The sequence below is a fragment of the Pseudophryne corroboree genome, chromosome 6 (assembly GCF_028390025.1).
Source record: "Pseudophryne corroboree isolate aPseCor3 chromosome 6, aPseCor3.hap2, whole genome shotgun sequence".
NCBI lineage: Eukaryota > Metazoa > Chordata > Amphibia > Anura > Myobatrachidae > Pseudophryne > Pseudophryne corroboree.
The window spans coordinates 421,586,245-421,606,820 of NC_086449.1; the positions used below are offsets into that span (position 1 = coordinate 421,586,245).

The 20,576-nt window shown below is 39.9% G+C and overlaps 1 protein-coding gene across 12 annotated transcripts in view; it reads left to right on the plus strand.

The window, feature by feature from the left end:
* Positions 1 to 20,576, plus strand: part of MAGI2 (membrane associated guanylate kinase, WW and PDZ domain containing 2) — a 1,309,326-nt gene that overhangs the window by 977,180 nt on the left and 311,570 nt on the right. For all 12 annotated transcript variants that reach the window (XM_063926958.1, XM_063926960.1, XM_063926965.1 and 9 more), the window contains 2 exons: positions 14,806 to 14,863; positions 18,143 to 18,264. In XM_063926958.1, the coding sequence (XP_063783028.1) occupies positions 14,806 to 14,863; positions 18,143 to 18,264 (180 nt within the window). The remainder of the gene's footprint in view (positions 1 to 14,805; positions 14,864 to 18,142; positions 18,265 to 20,576) is intronic.

Sequence of the window (20,576 nt, forward strand, 5' to 3'; positions counted from 1 at the left end):
ATAGATTTGGGAGGGTTATATTGTTTCTGTGCAGGGTAAATACTGGCTGCTTTATTTTTACACTGCAATTTAGATTTCAATTTGAACACACCCCACCCTAATCTGTCTGTACACATGTTACATCTGCCCCACCTGCAGTGCAACATGGTTTTGCCCAAATGCTAACTTTATTGGTTTGCTAAAAACTCAGAATAACACCCTACGTCACTAGCAACCGTGGGCTCCCACATATCGTGCATAGACACTGTACAATATGCTACAAAATCGAGCAATATGTTGTATCCAGGGAGGATACATTCATATAAGTAAGGTGCATATTGAATGGAAAGGAATGTTCCCAGAGTGACAAGAAACGGGTGGCCTGTTGACACGCCCCCACTTTTTAGTGCCCTTGCCCCTTGAGGGATGTGGTTACGCCCATATTTTGCCGGGTGGGGTGCCATTCTTCATCTTGCCCTGGGGGCCAAAGACCTTAGTAACGCCTCTGGTTAGTAGCAATACAAAATAAAACATTTTTGGGAAATATTTATCAAACATTCTAAAAAGGAATGGTGGAGGTGTTACCCATAGCAACCAGTCAGAATCTAGTTAACATTTATCTATTAAGGCTAAAAACTGGGGGACACCTATTGTTAGCGGAAGTGCGTGAGAGGTTCAGTCATGAGAAAGACAGAGAAGGAAGGAGCGGTCATAGAGGTAGGAGAAAGCCAGGAGAGGGCAGTATCATGCAGGCCAATGGAGTGAAGGATTTGCAGGAGGAGAGGGTGGTCCACCATGTCAAAAGCAGCAGAAAGTAGGGGCCCTTGGATTTGGCAGCATAGAGGTCATTGCAGACTTTCGTAAGGACAGTTTCAGTGGAGTGGAGAGGACAGAAGCCAGACTGAAATGGGTCAAGCAGGGAATGGGAGGAAAGTAGGGCAGTTGTAAACACTCATGGAGTTTGGAGGCAAAAGGAAGGAGAGAGATGGGTCGGTAGTTGGAGATAGTGTTAGGATCAAGGGTAGGTTTTTAAGAATAGGGGAGAAAAGTACATGCTTGAAGGCAGAGGGGACAGTGCCTGGTGAGAGAGAGAGAGATTGAGAAGGTGTGCAACATGGAACAAGCAGAAGGAGAAGAGGTAGCAGAGAACGCAGGAAGGGATAGGGTCAAGTGGAAATGTGGTTGGGGTGGGGAGGTCCAGATGGGGGCTATTACTTCATCTCTAGATGGATTGGGGAGGGGTGGTTAAGGAATGGGGGATAGGTTTTCAAGGGTCTGTTGGGATGTGATGACCTGACATATGGAGTCAATTCTGGATGTGAAGTAGGTGGCAAAGTCAAGGGCAGAGAGTGATTAAAGAGGTCAAGGTGTTGGTGGGCAGAGGAGGAAGTTGAAAGTGGCAAAGAAACCCTGGGGGTTCAAATATTGGGAGGAGATGAGGTTCTTGAAGTATGACATTATTTGGACAAACACGGGAGTAATCCCTCCTGTCTTTCCATCAATTGCCTTGAACATATCGTACCAACAGATAGAGGAGGAGATAGGTTCAACCAGTTATGTCGTAGGGAAGTCTTCTGGATGCTCAAATTTAATTCATTGCATCCAGATGGACTGAATGAAGCTATAGAATTAAACTCTGTCATCTAGGGGGTTATAGAATTTCATTGTTTTTCCATTAGTGGGGTATATTATTCATTAGGTCAGATAGGACACAAGGAGTTGGGATCCTTTCCGGGGGTCATATTCACATATAGAATTTTTGTGAACTTTGTGTGTCATTTAGGGTTGCTTATAAACACTTTATGCAGATTATAGGATGAAGTGAATCTGAATATATCCATTTATTGCTGTTCTGTCAAACATAGCGATATAGAATATATGTTAACTATACGGAGTCTTTATAGTGTTTTTTTATAGAAAGAATAAACTGTATTTATATATCATTAGAGGGAATGAGATGTACACATGATTAGATCCCATTGTTTATTTATTTATATAATCTTTTTTATTATTTGTGGACAGACTTTTAGATTGTGTATTTGTGATATTAAAGCGATTTAATAATGATATATTAATTGTGACTATTAAATACCATTACAAGAACTGGATAAGTGTTGGATAAATCACCCTTTGAATACGGGTTTCCATGGGAACGAATGAATAGATTATGATGGGGAAGGTCCGGGGTGGGTTCAACATCCTTATTTGGTTATTTGCAGTGTGTTCCGGGTTCTGCTGTTTGAAGGGAAAACATTGAGACACGGACTACGTGGTCACGTGACTGATGGAGTGACGTCTCCCGTCACGTGAACACGTGTTCCGTCAGGTGCTATTGGCAGACCAACGGGACGGACCCACACCCGGGGACCTATTAACAACACTAGTTTACCCCAGATGAAGGGGATATATGGACCCGGTCATGTGATTATAATCACATGACTATGGAAACGTTACCGGACCAATGGGACTGCTAGATTAGCCGATCATGTGATGAGATGTATCACATGATTGATACTATCAGACGTTCCTTTCTAATAAACAAGGTTATAATACTCGTTTTCAGATGACATTTATTTTATAAATGGATATTATTATTATGATCTTGATTGTGAGATTTTTTTATGTTATTTTTTTTGGATGGTTTGCTTCTATGTATTTCAATGACCAAACAGGTGGTGCTTATTGAATCATTAAGAAGGGTATAAATAGAGTACCCAATTCTTATGGGATTTATGCTCCTGAAGAAGCTGGATTATACTTATACCAGTGAAACGCATTGAGCTTATTCCATATTTATCTGGACTTCACTCTCTGAACTAACCCACGAGATTCCTGTCATCCTCCGGCAATAATTGGACTGTTCTCCCATCACTGGACAATTTCCACCAAACCGATCTGATCTACATCTGCAGCTTTAAATGGACTTATCCTAATGCTGATGCCCATCGTTATGTGGATCCGGTAACTATCTACATAATACAGTGAATGCATCTTGGGAGGCTGTCCTAGCCCTAAGGAATTGACATTGTTAATACATGAGAGTGACAAATCATTTAATCAGTTTATCCAGATAAGACAATCTCAATCTATACTGCCACCTAGTGGTAATAGGAATTTGTTTCTTTTTAATTGTTTTACACAAAATATGTTAATAAATTGTTTTTAATTTTACATGAAGCAAACCATCTTTCTACTAATTTGTTCAGCCAGCGCTGGTATATACTTCTTTTTACTGTTTAGTTTTTATTTGAGGAATTGACCTTCCTCATACCTGCTGCTGTTGGCTGCGCACTTGCATATTTATTGTCTTGTATTGATAGTTAGAATCTGATGGTTATCAAAGGCAATGTCTCCTTTTCAGAAGGTTTGATAAATCTCTTTGCTGCTGGAAAATCATATTGCAGTGCAAAGGATGTCATTCCTTTATTGTTTTTGCATACAGGGAAAATCTGGGTGCTTGTGCATGTAGTACACAAATCATACTTATATACAAATTTGTGTAAACTGGATTTTACCGCAATGGGGCGGGGCCTGATAACTCAACTAGTCTAGCCCCCACCCGCATCACCACTCACCTGTTTCTCTTGGTTTCTCCTGGAGAGAAAACTTTCAGTATTGGTAGGTATGACACAAATACCGTCACCTTTATTTTTACATTTTAAGTTAGAGTTGAGCTAGGACACCCCTCTCCCTGCCACCATCATCCCCATACCAATTCTAATTCTATCAGCGCATTTCACATTTGCCCTTCTGCAGTGTAACATTATTTTACCAAAGTGCGAATGTCCTCCTTTTTGCTTTGCTTACAGTTCTGATTGAGGCCCTGTATGTGCTTCCTCTTACACTGTAGAGGGGAAAGCCATGTGTGAATTCTAGAATGGGTCAGCAGAGGTTGCAGTAATCAATGATAGGATAATGAGGTTCTATGTGAGAGGATAGAAGTACATTATTTCTTGCATTCATCTAATGATATGCAGTTCCATCTGCTAATACACATTGTTTCCATTAATTGGTAACTAATAGGATTTAATTACTTTGCTATGGTAGACGGAGCACCACAAGATTGCATATGCTGAATAGCACCATATGGCTGGAGTAGGGGAATTACAGGAGCATGGATTTGATTGCAATCCTAATGAATGTGTAAGAAACAAAAACATGGTCATTATGATTTGTGTATATGCTATGTATCTATAACGTGACATGTTACACATTAATGCAGACCTTTTGTAAAATATTAGATTTTTCAATTAAGTTACTGGCATACGCTATTAAAATTTTAGTGGATATTCTCTGAAGCCAGAATAATTAGCAGCTCAGTTCTCTGTATAGCTCAATTATCTGTTTAATATTTTTAATGATAATTATGTGTGTATATAGATATATTGTGAAATGATGAATCATATTTTAATCACAGATTGTTGTACAGTGACTCCACCCTGGTATCCAAATGAGGGTGGCTGAACACATTGCCACCCAGGACACGTATGGTTCTAGCTACCATTTGGTTTACCATCTGACTTGCTACATGTATAGCTGGCTCATACCCATCCCACCAGTATCTCTTAGGGACAATATACAACAGACACAAGCATGTAGCTCATTTAAATCTGCTTTGCTGGCCTTTACCGGATAGTGTATAATTATTGAAACATAAACAGTGAAAAGATAAAGAGCAGGATATATTACTGAGTTTGACAGAAAATGTATATAACCATCCTCAACTGAACTGTTCGCAGAAACTGATGTCATAAAAAAGGAAGAGACTGACACTTATCTGGAAAAATTTAAATAGGAGACATCTAATACTCAAAGACTCTCTTTTATCATTGGCAAATTGACATATGAATTGGGCAGTAAATTTTCAAAATCTTCTCATGGATGCAGACAAAATGTGTCATTTGTATACTGAGCAAAGAACAGATGCCTGTTTCCCAGCACATTCCCTTCCTGGTGCTGTCATTTGAGACATGTATTGAGATGAAGAATTTTGTCAGATGACATGATAAATCAATACAGAAAAAATTACATCCCAAACTTATACGTGTTTCTTGACATCGAATGGCTGTAACAGCTATTTTACATACTACTTTTATGTTGTTAGACCTGAGAGCCCTCTGGAGCAGGCTATTTGTTCTTAAACAAGTGATATGTGTAGAATGTGACAATAGTCAAGTGCAGGTCAATCATTTAACTTAATAACTAGAGGGAAATGTTATGCATGCATTTTGTTTTTTTATTGCATTGAATTTGTATTTATTAACGCTCATGAATACATTATTACTAGAGATAAGAGACGGGTAAAATAACCATTTTTGATCTTTAATATAGCAGTCTACAGGTTTGGTTGATGAGGTCATTGTGTAAAATATGTTAGCATTTCTAGAAAGTAATGTACAGGTATGGAAAATTGTCTTGCACAGACATTGTGGTAGATTCAGTAGCGTCAATAAGATCGCTAATCATACTCAGTTGACTCCAATGTTTCCACATCTACATCTATGACAAGATGCTAGTAGAATGGCAGAGTTCCAGGAGGCCTCTACTTGTCTTTGAAATAATTTGATTTAGTGGTACAGACCATTAAGCGTTTATAGCAGGATTGTCCAACATTCTGTGGTCAGATGTTGTGTCCAATTGACTCGGAGCAGACTGCAGTAGTGATGCAATTACTTTATTATTCATCTGCATCTATAGTTGCCATTATCTGAACATCCATTATTTATCATTTATTATACATACAGGGACAAAGCAGACACTTTTGGGAACAAATATTATTATAATTGTTTATTTATATGGCACCACAAGGGTACTGCAATGCCTAACAAAAGTACATAAACAAATGAGCAAAACAAGAAAATAATGCCGAAAAGTACAAGACAATGTAGGACAACTACATGGCATATAAACATTGCTGCATCAGGGGACAGGACACTGAAATAATCATCAGGGTGGCAGAAAGCAAGGGTCAGGTGCTGTTGCAGGGAGTATGGAGTAGAACATAGTCTGAGAGAGGGAAAAGCGCATGAGGGGAGCGCATACTGTAGTACACTTGAAGAGGATGATGAGCCAGGCAGCAGCATTGAGGATAGATTGGAATGGAGAGCGTTTGTCAGGGAGGCCAGATAGAAGGTGATTATAGTAGTCCAATTTAGAGTTGACCAGTGAGTGGATGAGGGTCTTGGTAGCATCCAGGGTGAGAAAGGGTCTGATCCTGGAAATATTTTTGAGATGGAAATGGCAGGACTGTGAGAGGTACTGAATTTGTGATGTGAAGGAGAGAGAGGAATCAAGAATAACTCCAAGACAGCATACTTGAGGCCTAGAGTAGATAGTTGTGCCATCAATATATAGTGAAATTGTGGGAGGTGAGGTTATGCTGGAGGGTGTCAAGATCAGTTCAGTCTTAGACATGTTAAGTTTAAGAAGGCACTGGGACATCCAAGTAGAGGTAGCAGATAGACAGCTAGAGATATGAGTGAGGAGATAGGGGGAGGTAAATTTGAGTCTCATCACCACAGAGATGATATTGGAAGTCTAAAGAGTGAACGAGCTCACCTAAAGAGGATGAATACAGAGAGAAAAGGAGAGATTTAATAACAGAGCCGTGGGGGACACCTACTGTTAGCGGAAGTGCGTGAGAGGTTCAGTCATGAGAAAGACAGAGAAGGAAGAAGCGGTCATAGAGGTAGGAGAAAGCCAGGAGAGGGCAGTATCATGCAGGCCAATGGAGTGAAGGATTTGCAGGAGGAGAGGGTGGTCCACCATGTCAAAAGCAGCAGAAAGTAGTGGCCCTTGGATTTGGCAGCATGGAGGTCATTGCAGACTTTCGTAAGGACAGTTTCAGTGGAGTGGAGAGGACAGAAGCCAGACTGAAATGGGTCAAGCAGGGAATGGGAGGAAAGTAGGGCAGTTGTAAACACACATGGAGTTTGGAGGCAAAAGGAAGGAGAGAGATGGGTCGGTAGTTGGAGATAGTGTTAGGATCAAGGGTAGGTTTTTAAGAATAGGGGAGAAAAGTACATGCTTGAAGGCAGAGGGGACAGTGCCTGGTGAGAGAGAGAGAGATTGAGAAGGTGTGCAACATGGAACAAGCAGAAGGAGAAGAGGTAGCAGAGAAGGCAGGAAGGGATAGTGTCAAGTGGAAATGTGGTTGGGGTGGGGAGGTCCAGATGGGGGCTATTACTTCATCTCTAGATGGATGGGGGAGGGGTGGTTAAGGAATGGGGGATAGGTTTTCAAGGGTCTGTTGGGATGTGATGACCTGACATATGGAGTCAATTCTGGATGTGAAGTAGGTGGCAAAGTCAAGGGCAGAGAGTGATTAAAGAGGTCAAGGTGTTGGTGGGCAGAGGAGGAAGTTGAAAGTGGCAAAGAAACCCTGGGGGTTTAAATATTGGGAGGAGATGAGGTTCTTGAAGTATGACATTATTTGGACAAACACGGGAGTAATCCCGCCTGTCTTTCCATCAATTGCCTTGAACATATCGTACCAACAGATAGAGGAGGAGATAGGTTCAACCAGTTATGTCGTAGGGAAGTCTTCTGGATGCTCAAATTTAATTCATTGCAAGGTGTTGGTGAGCAGAGGAGGAAGTTGAAAGTGGCAAAGAAACCCTGGGGGTTCAAATATTGGGAGGAGATGAGGTTCTTGAAGTATGACTGTTTAGAGACAGAAAGGGCAGTACTGTAGGATAACAAAATACATTTGAAATGGAGGAAGTCCGCTTTAGAGTGTGATTTCATCCATTGTCGCTCGGTCGTATGTGAACATTTATGTAGATATCTGGTGAATTTGGAATGCCATGGTTGAGGTTTTGATCTTCAAGGGTGAATAGTGGTTGCTGGAGCACAGAGTCAAGAGCAGAAGCAAGGGAGGCATTGTATAGGGAAGTGGCTTGTCCAGGACAAGAGAGAGAGAATAGGAGAGAAATGTGAGTCAAACAGGGAGGAAAAGGAAACTGTGTTGATTGCCACAATATTAAACTTAGTGAGAGGGATAAGAAAAAAGGTTATGGTTAGAGAGGGGGAATGGGGAGTTTGAGAAGAGAGAAATATAAGAACGATGAGTGAATACCAGATCAAGTAAGTTCCTATTCACATGGGAGGGTGAGGAGGTTCACTGGGAGAGACCAAGCGATGTTGTGAGGTTAAGGAATTTAGTGGTTAAGGATTCTGCTGGTTTATCGACTGAGATGTTGAAATCACCTATAATGGAGGTAATGTTTGAAGAGAGGCAGGAAGCAAAGTGATCAAGGAATTTGGTGGGAATGCCAGGTAGATGGTAAATGACAGCTACCCAAAGGTGAACAGGTTGGAAAAGGTGTATAGTATGGACCTCAAATGTAGAGAATGTAAAAGAAGGATCCGGGGGTATGAGTTGGTAGGAGTATCTGGAGTATAGAAGTGCCCCAATACCACAACCACGTCCATCTCTTGGCCGGGGATGTGTGTGAATGTGAGGTGCCCAGTGGAAAGAGCAGTGGGAGAAGTGGTGTCAAGTTGGAAACCCAGATTTCTGTAATGGCTAGGAGATTCAGGGAGTTGGAGATGAAAAAAAAGGTTGTGGGTGGAGACCAGTTTGTTACAGATAAATCTGTCATTCCAGAGGGCACAGGTGAGCGGGAGAGAGTTTATGGGAAAAATGTGAATGAGATTATCAGGGTTGCTGTAACGATGAGGTGAGATTAACTTGGAAGGCAGGGACTATGAGAGAGTAGTAATGGTGCCTGAGCTAGGAAGGGAAAGTAGGCAGGAAAGGGAGTTCAGTGTGATGTGGATGGGGGTGCGGTTAGATGCAGGGCTGAGTGGAGGGGTAGTAGGACCATGGTGGGGCAGAAACTAATGGAAGTGGGGTAACAGGAGAGGAGGGGAAAAGAAGCATAGGGTTGGAGGAGTGAGAGGAGGAGCGAGAGGAGGAGCTGTCGGAGACTAGGAGGGAAAGATAATAGTGGAGTTTATCTATGCAAATACATATACCAGGCTGGGCAGCTGGGTGTAGTACGTTATGCCAGCTATTGGCATCCCGACCGCCGGCATGCCGGCAGCGGGGAGAGCGCAAAAGAGCCCCTTGCGGGCTTCTTGCCCTCGCCATGCTGTGGGCACAGTGGCCACGCTATGTATTCTCCCTCAAGGGGTGTAGTGGACACCCAAAGAGGGGAAATAGTTGTCGGTATGCCGGCTGTCGATATCCTGGCGCCGGATTGCTGAGCACTGGGATCCCGACAGCCCACATATCAACTGCCTCTCGGGCAGCTAAGTCAGAAACATTGAATGAAAACTTTTGGCAAGCAAAGTGATAATAGGATGTTAAACTGGTGTTATTTAACTATTCTTTAATTGAGAAAACCTATATTTTATTTCTGTCCTATTATGCTGTGATCATCAGAGACACCAGGTAACAGGACTGTGTGTGCTATTCAAACCAATAGTGAATACAATTGTTGTAAACTGCTTATTGTGAACACAGCAATGACTGCACAAATGTTTTGGCACAGACCAATTAGCAGGATAAAAAAAAATTCTAAAAGAATTCCCTGTTGCCCTCTGAACAGTAGCCCAAGGCACGATTTTTTCTAGACCTATATTGTAGGTAAAATCCTGTTAGCAAACTGACTTTTTTGCTACAGCAAACTGTTGGAATAATTTACATTGTTCTTTAAAATATAGTTCACTTGAGTGTCTCATTACACCTCAGTAAGTAGTTTGATAAAAATTAATCGGAAATTATTAAGTGATTTCACAATGCAACTATAGCTGCTTCTGATTACCTATTGATTTCTCTTGATACGTGTTCTGATGAAGTATGGTATTAAGCATGGCTAATGAGTTTAATTTAGTAAAGTGGTTGTTACTTGAGCTTCATTATCTGACTTTTACATGTCTATAACATGGACAGGGAGATTTAAAAGGTTTCACGTCATACAGTATATAGTATAGATGTGTTAGTATATATATGCTATGACTGATAAAGCATAAATTTCATATGTGCCTATTAATACTTTTTACATCCACAAATCATATTTCCATTCTCCTACTGAGTGGCACTTGCCTTTCTAAGTGTGAACATAAGACTGTACCATTTGTGGCCTGTGTATTGAAACCTACGAGGTAATACTCCGGTGAGCCCAGACCCCAAATAGCATATTTGGTATAAATGAAATAATAGGGAGTGCGACTTTGTTGCCGCTTAATATCACAGAATCATGAATCAGTCTATACTGTAGTCGAGTGTGTTGAGGTTATAAAATATTGCTTTCATCCTTTCATTGGGCCCAATTATTTAGTTTTACTGGTTGATCAGTGGATCACACTATTAATACAACAAAATAATGTTGTCCATAATTTACAAACCACTTTCCATACAAATTGTATAGGATCCTCTCCCCTTCTTGTAATCTCCAGTTCACTATTTATAGACATGTTGGGGCCCATACCTAGATTCACTTTGATTAGAAGATACTCTACTCACTCCCATGCTTCTCTAAGCTCAGTGTACTCGCAATATGGGGTTCTCATCGCCGTAGGAATGTTGTGTTCCTGTTGATAATGGATCTGTAGTAGAATATTGATTAAATTGATTAGAAGCACCACTTGTGTACCAGATCAAGCAGCTGGCCATCAGATGGACAGGTGGAAAATCAATTTGGATGGTTACAGTCATATGACTGGTTACAGTCTAATTGTGATCTGTATCTGTACATTTGTCCTACATGCAGGGGTGGAACTACCAGTGGTACTGCAGGTGCACTACACTGGGGACTGAGGGGGCCCCCTGCTGCCCAGTCAAGTAATGAGTTTTTCCCTGTCACGCCACCCATCTTTTTTGATCAGTGTCGGATGACTGGCCAGTGCTGGGAACAGGGTAAAGCCCACTTCCTGAGGGACCTGCCCCTTACCTTAGGGACCTTGTGTGTGCAGCTGTATCAGTCTGTCATCTGTGCTGGGTTGATAGGAGAGTGCCTATCAGTGCCGATGATCACTGTTGTGTACCGCAATCTGTGAATTAGATGCAGCTCACGGCCAGTGTAACTAGTGCTTTAAGAGCCTGCTTGACCGAGTGCCAAACTGAGGAAAGCACAGGGGTCAGGGTCCCCTTTCACAGACAGAGCAGAGGCCGCAGTGTTCCCGTCCCCACCAATGTACATCATCCGCATTCTCTTCACCACACAGGACTGTGTGCTTGCACCATTGTCACCTACTACTTCTCCCTGTCACTATCTGCCATGTGGCAAATCATAATATTGGGATGGGGCGAGCAGGGCACCCCAAAGCATATTTTGCACCTGAGCCCACCACTCACAGGTCCTGCCATTGCCTGGATGGCTGAGTCTGTCTGATTTGGCCAACACGTTTATAGACAAATGAAACATACTGTAGCTCCCTGATGCTCAGATTGAGCAGTCAGGTCTGTGTGTGTATGAGCACCTTATAGAGCGACTTTTGTGCTGTGTCACCAGGGGGAGATGCAGCAAGCCTTCCAGAGAGATAAAGTGGAGACGTTGCATATAGCAACCAACCACTCAGCTTCTAACTTTAACTTTATTGACCGTGCTAGGCAAATGACAGCTAGAACCCAGGGATGTGCTGTGAGGTAAATGGCTCACCAGGCACTGGCTAGTAGCAGAGCCAGATTTGCACACAATGTATGAGCCAAAGGGTTCATGTGGGCATTATGCAAAGCTGCAGCAGTATAAACTTCTAGAAATTTGTTGAGTTTTGATATGAGATGTGCGGAATAGATAGGCACTGCCTTACCGGCCATAAACTTTTTACCCCAGGGTTTGACTACAAAAATGATTAGAATAATACAAAGAAGATTTTTTTCATCTACCTTATACAGTCAAAACTGTGGTGCAAATGTTAGTATGACAGGAAAGGTTCTGCGTCACCCCACCGCAACGTCACTGCTAGAACCTAATTGTATTTTATGGGCAACTTCTTCAATGTATCTCTCTTGAAGGTTTGATACTATTGCACATGATATAAACTAGTGTGTTCTTCTCACACATCATCACCTTCAGCCCAGTAGGTGTACTGTACATTTCAGAAGTGGCTAGGGGTTATTACAGCTGCATGACTATTTCCACATGATAACCTGTAGAACTGTAACTGTGTGTAAAATAAATACAGAATTATATTCACAGGGAAATTGATATGTAGTACTATAATTCTTTGGAATTGATGTTTATTCTTAATACAAAATAGTTTGTTCACTAAATGTGAGAGCCATTAGCAGGAATTGTCGTAAATAGCAATTAATGATCTGTAATGAGTTAAACCCAAACACTGTAATTAATAAAATGAAATGCATAATGCAAAAAACTGTAATGAAGCCGCAATGAAAATAGTTTTTCAAGTATTATACAGGCCAGGGCCCTCATACTACATTGAGGAAGGGATCAATCAAGAATGTTTTTCCTTTTATTATATGAATACTGTATAATATGTGCGTGTGTTTATATGTGGAACACTACGTTCCTGTATTTAAAAGAATGTTTTTTTGTTTTTTTTTCTCCTACTTTTATATTATGTGCCATAAAATCTGTCCGTTTATAAAGATACAAGGTGGGGTTTCACATATTCTTCATTTCTAAATCTATTTCCACTGAAACACCTCTACTACTGTGTTATGCCAGGAAACATATGACCAGTAGTAGCTTAAGTTTACCTCAGCCCTGGGCAGTGATTAAGACCTGTTCTCAACCATTCTATGACCATGGTCTGCATAATTAAAATTCAGGCAATCCTTTAAATTAATTTTAGGATCCTAAATGAAATGCAAAGCCTTTCTGAATATTAATTGTAAATCACCCACATTAATTAACGTCCATGCATATTAAAATCTCAAAAATTAGTTATGACTTCCCTTTCTTTCCTGAGCCGCCTCCTCTGAAACATCCAGATTTCTTTACCTCTCCTTTACTGCAGTCCTATCAGTCTGCCAGTGACATTGGCTTAGCCCCAGCCCCTTACTATTTATTTCTGTCTGCAACACAAAGGGACCTTATATAATTGAAAACCTCCATAGTAGTAACTATGATGGTTTCCAGTATACTTGCTTTTTGAAAGTATCATCTTTGGAATCACTTTTATTATTTTAATTGACAGAAGTACCTTTTTTTCTCTCCGTTATTATTCGGCTCAAATTGTATCAGTATTTTTGGCCTTTCTATGGAAATACTTTGGAATAAGTCATTTATAAGGAGGATACAGTAAATTTAGATTTTAGAAGTTTCATTTCAAATGTTGAGGAGTACCCAAGTTATGATTAAGTAAATGTGATGCCAGAAGATAATATAAAAAATACTGAATATTATTTGTTTATAAAGCATAAAAATAGCACCCAATGCTGATTAATGTTCTATACACTGTCTATCCCACAAGACCCACAATTATAATGTAAAAATAGCTGGAAAGAAAGAATCCAAGTCTGTGGAACCAGCTATACTTCTAACCCACTGTCTGCAATTATTCAGTCCAGTTACATAGACAGAAATACAGATGGTTGAAAAGTGACTGCAAATTTTGTTTAGCAGCACAATGGAGGAAAACCTAAAAAGTGAATTAATTGCAAACTATGCAGTCAGTTATGTGGTCTTTCAATCAAAAAATCATACGTCTAGATGTGTGGCCAAAGTGAGTACAGCCAAATACTGGTCAGACAGTGACATGGCCAAACCACAGTATTGCAGTTCTGGTCAAATAATCACACAGCAAGTTATTGGCCAAGCAGATTCTTCAGTCCTGCCAGATGGAAATGTGATTCATTGATGAACATTTGGACCATACCAGTGTTGGTGACTTTATCACCGTGTATGTGACCAGCTTATTCATAATAACAAAAGTAATAGTTGTCATTAGTATTGTAATTATCAGAAATAGGTTTATTAATAATACAGAAAAGATCCAAAGAGCTTGTAGGAAAACAGGGTGATATTTAACTACATTCATGGTTCAGTCGTCCAGTATTTGTCCAGCACATGTTGAACATGTTAGGGGATCATCTAATACCAGTGGTGATGATCTCAGAAGTAATGTTGTAAAATATTGTTCATGAAAAGCGAGAGATATGCTTGGAACAAGTTTCATTAGTATAAAGAAAAAATGCAGATTATAGACACCAAATTATTTACTAAAAATGTTCTGTTTTTCTAATGTATTTAATTATAAAATTGGATTTGTAGTAGATATTTTCAGTTTCACCAATATTTAGAATATGATTAGAAACTGTTACAGGATTCATCTCCTGGTAAATCTGAGAACAGTCCTTACTTCTAAGCATGTGACTTGGGATAATGTGCACACGTTTGATGCAATTTGTATATGCCAAAAACACACGAAGATTCAAACCCTACAGTTACTAGTTACATCTATAGATGGAGTATAGTTTGTTAATGAGACTGGATCAATCCAATGCTTGTCACACATTGTGTCACCAGTATGTGGGTTGCATAAATTTAGCACGATGTAGCACGTGTTACAGAAGTCATCACACAAGGGATTGTGACCTTATCATTAACACATTTTACTGTAGCTGTATCTTTACACTACTAAAAATATAACCCATCAGGGTTCATGGCCAAGATCTCAGACATTGTTAAATGTAAATTCTTATTGAAAAGAACTGATTGTTAGTAGTGGTCACAGCACAGCATGTGAATGTTGTTCCCTCGGCTGCCTGTTTTTTTAAATATTATTATTTCTTGGATTATGGGCTGTCCTAGTCCTACATTAATGACGGTATATAGTCATGCTGCTGTTACATACAGACAGCTGCACCTTGTGATTTATATTTCCATTAACATTAAAATATTTTTCTTTCAGAGCTTCCCTATGGCTGGGAGAAAATTGATGATCCTATCTATGGCACATACTATGTTGAGTAAGTTGATGATTTCTATTTCACTGTATGTGTTCTAAGGCATCCTAGGTAGCAGCATCGTGATTATAGTAATACAGGCACAGAAATGCCAAATCATTCCTACATTTATATAAGGCTGTAGCTCTAAAACAGCGTACAGGGGAAATCATGTATGCTACAAGCAGTGTAAAAATGAGGTAGGGAACCTGTCAGCAACACCTCATTAATGTTAGTACGTTGAGTATAATTGCACTGTATTGTAATTCATTCACAGTTTAAACAAAGACGTGCAAATTATAAACAATTGTTTTAACCAAAATGATGGTCCTGATTTGCAGGTGCACACAGTTTGTGTGCAGCTGCCATTACTCACGGATGGTTGAATGGTAGATGCTAGAACCAAGTGGGCTAAAGGACCTCGAATGTCAGGGGGAGGAGCTAGGCCAGCAGGATAGTAGTTTCTCTATCCACGCCAACTACTCCCTTTAGTAACCTGCCCAAAGTGTGGCAAGCATAGCAAGCCCGCTAGGGCACATTTTGGTATGGGCCTTGCTCCTCCCCCTGGTAACGTCAGAGGTCCTTTCCCCAACTTGGTTTTAGCCTTTGAATGCGAAAATATGCAAATGCCAGCTTGAGTATTCTCCTTGTGTTCGTCCGTGCGATGAACTGAGCAAACCCTGCAGCACCCACTTTTCTTATCTTAGCATTGCTCAAGTGCACTGGGGGTCCGATCTCTCTACTATCGATGCACCTTCAGTCGACTCCACGAGCTGCCCCTGCCTTGTAGCTTTATTCAGATATGGCCGCAGTGCTGCAAATAAGATAGCAGCTGCATGCTGATACACAGCCATGACACTCCCATGCCACGCCCATGACATCTCCTCTTTTTGCAAAGAATCTAGGTCACCTCCCAGTCTCCACCAGGAACCGCCATGGATCGCAGAAATCATCTTAACTAATAGCAGTGTCGTATGCAAATGCATACGCAGTTGCATTCTGTTTTTTTGCATGTGCGAAATAATGATTTCGTCTGGACAACACAATTTGCTGATTATCTCTCCTAACATGCGTTCTGTCGGGATACATGTATATGACCGGTGGTTCACTCTATTCCCATAGAGTGGGAATATGTGCTTCGTTCCGCTCTTCCGCTCGCATACCCCCCCCCCCACACCCCCCTCCCTCCCCGCCGGCCATATAGCAGTCGGGATCCCGGAATCCATATTACGACCGGCGGTCACACATACCCAACATGTTCTGTCGCCTGAGTACACCTCTAAATCAGACCATATGTCTTTACCAAGTAATTTGAGGATTGCTGTATTATTTGTTGACCAAAAGTCACTGTAAACCAAGATTATATTTGTAGTATTAAGGATATCTATGTTGGAGCACAGTCACCTGTGCTCAAGTATGGCTAACCTTAAAACCCAGGCTTTTAGTGTGCCTTGAGGACTGAAGTTGGGAAACCCTGCTCTATACCTGTAGTATGGTATTATTTGTAATGGAATCCATTTATGAAATGTTATTATAACTTATATTTGGTCTTTACCACAAAACACCTGGAAGTCCATGCCACATGCTGTTAATACTGATAATGTTCAGCTGTACAATGCAAAACAATGTATTTATAGATTAACATATTGTTTTTAAATAACTGACTAGTATGCTATTTATATTCATACTAGCTGACTTTGGGGGGTATCCAGTTAGCCGCGATAATGCAATCTGAGATCGCGGCTAAAGTTACCGCACCTATCTCCCAAAAAATTAGCTTATCGCAGACTGCGCGCTCCCATTTTTCGCACCTATCCTATTCCAAAATGGCGATAACGGGATTTGTGCAACAATTCTAGCTGGCACAACCAGAGATAAATATAGGAGAAAATGAGGAAATCTGCCTATACCCCCCAAAAAGGCAAACTAATATAGGAAAACATTATAGAAGTCTATTGGTGGTCATATAAAAATATTTGGTGTAATTAAATTGGGTCAAATGGCTGTTTTATGTATTTATTTTTACAAATGTGAAAAAATTATAGAAAGCTGTTTTTTTCAGCAAAATAAGAGCTTATTATATTTAGGGTACATAAAAATTGGTACATACTGTATATTTGGTCATTTTAGGGGACTTTAAAAAGTAAGTGGAAACATACTGATTACTCCTATCTGCAAGCCTAAAAACACTTATCCCACAAATAAAGCACCCCAATATACATGTCCCATACCTTGTACACCAATTTCCATCACTTTGCATTTTAGTACCCCAAAAATTACATCATTATTGGCCAATTAAAAATAATTAAAAACATCTAAGTGCCTAATTAGTTATTTAGGTGTTCTGAACCAAAAAATCCATTGTATCCCACAGCTTCCGGTAGAGTAGGCAAGAATGGTTATATTGTTTGCAATGTTCCTCAAGAGTTGGATTGTGCTAGTATTTTACTTGTTAATCACATGTTAATTTACATGGTAAACATTTCTGCAGGTAGCCAAATATACCTAAAAATACAACATGTCTCTACTTACATTTTTCTTGTTTTTGGAGCCCAAAATGTTATGTAGTCAAATCATTAACCAAAAATTGCTGGACAGGCTAATAATGAAATCATTGTTGCTATTACAGTAGGTTATTGTTTGGTCAAGTAAAATGTCTCTTACGTGTAACACAGTTGTCACAAAAATGTGTTTAATATATGAACTAGAGAAGAGGACAGCCCTAAAGATGGAATGCGGGCAGCCGAAAACGAACCTTCACAAACACATTCAAGAGACACACATAGTAGTCACAATAAAACTTAATTAGCCATAGGGGCAATAAATTGTAAAACACTGTGTAATGTTTAATTTTTTAACATTTATTTCATATTTTCTCAGACTTATTTTTAGTACTTTTTTTTCAGGTCCCTTTTGTTCCAATTGTACCCATTAAATGATTAGTTTTCCTCCTTCTAACCTGCCCAACGTTTATTACTTATTATGCAAATTACCTTTTGAGGCGCACTCTGCTTATTTATTTTTGTTTATTTTATATACTTTACTATTTTTCTTTAATAAATTGTAGTATTATTATTATTATTATTATTATTATCATCAGGTTTATCATAGGATCAGTGCAAAGGGACTATTTCTTGGGATTTGTACATATTGATTGTTACCTCTCTCTAAATTTCTTTAGCATTTTTATTATTAGTATTATTATTATTAGTAGTAGTAGTAGTAGTAGTAGTAGTAGTAGTAGTAGTAGTAGTAGTAATAATCACATACTGATGAGTCCTACACTTTTTTTCTTTTTACCAGTCACATAAACAGAAGAACTCAATTCGAGAACCCAGTGTTAGAAGCAAAGCGGAAGCTTCAGCAGCACAACATGCCCACAACGGAATTGGGACCCCAGCCAATGCAGGCCCAAGTGTTTAGAGGTACATTGCAATCTCCGTTTGGTTACTAATCAATGGGTGATTATATAATAATATTGTCTGTGACTAACACTTTGTTTTCCAAATAAACTGTAATAATATTTAAATTGCTAAATTGAATTATTTGAAGGGACTTCAAAACAGAAAATAAAATATGAAAAACAATCACAATCTAACATCTTGAAAAATTCTTAACAGATAGTAAACTGTGCCTGACATTGTTCATATTTCATTTTTATTCACCTATTATTCTTTAACAGAGATGAACAAATCTCCCATGATTTATGTGTGGTTTGTTTCAGCAGACATTTTGATAACACTTCTGTTGTCTCAGAATTATGATGCTTGTATGGACTGATCATACAGGAGGGAAAAGTTATGTGTGACAGGTAATAGCGTGAGGGGAGATATTAGTGTGACAGGGAATAGTGTGAGGGCAGATAGTGTGACAGGGAATATTGTGAGATGAGATATCAGTGCGACAGGGAATAGTGTGAGTGAAGGTAATAGTGTGACAGGGAATAGTGTGAGAAAACATATTCGTGTGACAGGAAACAGTGAAACTTATGTTTAAAACAAAATAAAAAAAATAAGCCTTTGTGTCTTTAATTGCAGGGTTTTTTTTTCCCAGACACAGCCCAAACAGCAATGATTCTTTAAACTACTCCAATAATGGCCCTGTTCTCAATAATCTTTTTATTGATTCACCATAGTCTAAAAATATTGCACACAATGGTTTTGTCCTCTACCATCCTATTTACAGAACTAAAGTTTATGTTAACAGAGGTACCAGGTCATATAAATGCTCTCGTTCTGTTGTTTCTTGCAATAATTTCAGACATCTGCCTTTGATAATTGCCTATAAACAAGGCAGGTCTTAGATTAGAAGGCACACAAGGCACATATTATAGCTGGGTACATACTGTCCAATTTTCGGGCCAGTCATCCCGATAACTGTGTATGCAGTAGAGTTAGCAGATAAACAGGTACAAACGCTCCTGCAGCAGTCGGATTGGGAGGCTGGTAACTGATGGCCTGCACAAGCTACCTTGCTCTCCGCCTCCTGGTCCCGTTGAAGACATCCGAAGATGTCGGGTCATAGCATGTATTGGATCTGCAGTATTTCTCTGCAGTTGTGTACCTGGCATAAGGATGGATGGAGCCCTACAAAAGCATACATCCTCCCTGTTCAGGGTTGAACTGGCCCACAGGGGAACAGGGTAATCCCCTGGTGGGCCCTACTCCAGAGATCAGGTTTCAGTCTGTGCATTTGAATTATACATTATACATATGTTACCTTATACTGCAAAGGACTATGGTATTATCTGCACTCACCACGCCCATGCCAGGGTGCAATGGCCTGTGATCATATTCCTTAAATAATATTACACCGAGAGCACAGCACTCACCTATGCATATAGAGGTGAACGAACTTACTAATGTAAGTGCTGGGCTCTTGGTGTAATATATATATATATATATATATATATATATATATATATATGTATATATATAAATATATTATATAGTCAATGTGAAAAGTTGCACTCACATTTTAGAATTACACATCCACTGAGGTGCATGATCCAGAGACAGGTCAATTCCAGACTCAAAACATATATGGCTTGCAAGGAACGCACTCACCAGACTTCTCCAAAGTGACAAGATTCTTTTACTCCCCCCTCACATATTTACAGGGTCACGGTCGACGTTTTGGTTCCCATCAGAACCTTTTTCAAGACCAGATTTTCAGGCTGCCATCCCCCTGCTCAAGCCCTGCACTGTGGAACCATAAGTACCCGTGGAGCAGTCACACCCACCGCGCACTTTCGGTATCGCGCACCCAGGCATACCAGCACTCGCTGCTCTGTCACAATTCTCCAAACAGACACTATGTTGTCCTTATTCACATACCTGAGCCAAATCAGCGTCATTTGCCTGCTCATATATAGTGCCGTTACACATACTGTTGCCTAGCAACAAACGCCACTACCTACACCACTGGGCTTGGTTTGCATTTTACATCACCTAGCAACAAGGTAGTATTACCAAAATTTGTTTTGTTACTTTATCAAAGATTTACATGTGGACCATCGTGTTTAACATACCAATAAACATTAGAGCATAAAGTATATGTAATATATCAAATTTGGAGCTGACTCCAACCACGGTACTTATAAATCCACAGTGCTAACTCATATCACATGGAGGCAAATAACAATCGCCCCCCTGGTACATACAGTATGTGTCTTTTATAAGAGGTTACCCCAACAAATTAAAACCAGTGAAAAACATACATAGATCAATTGTGTACC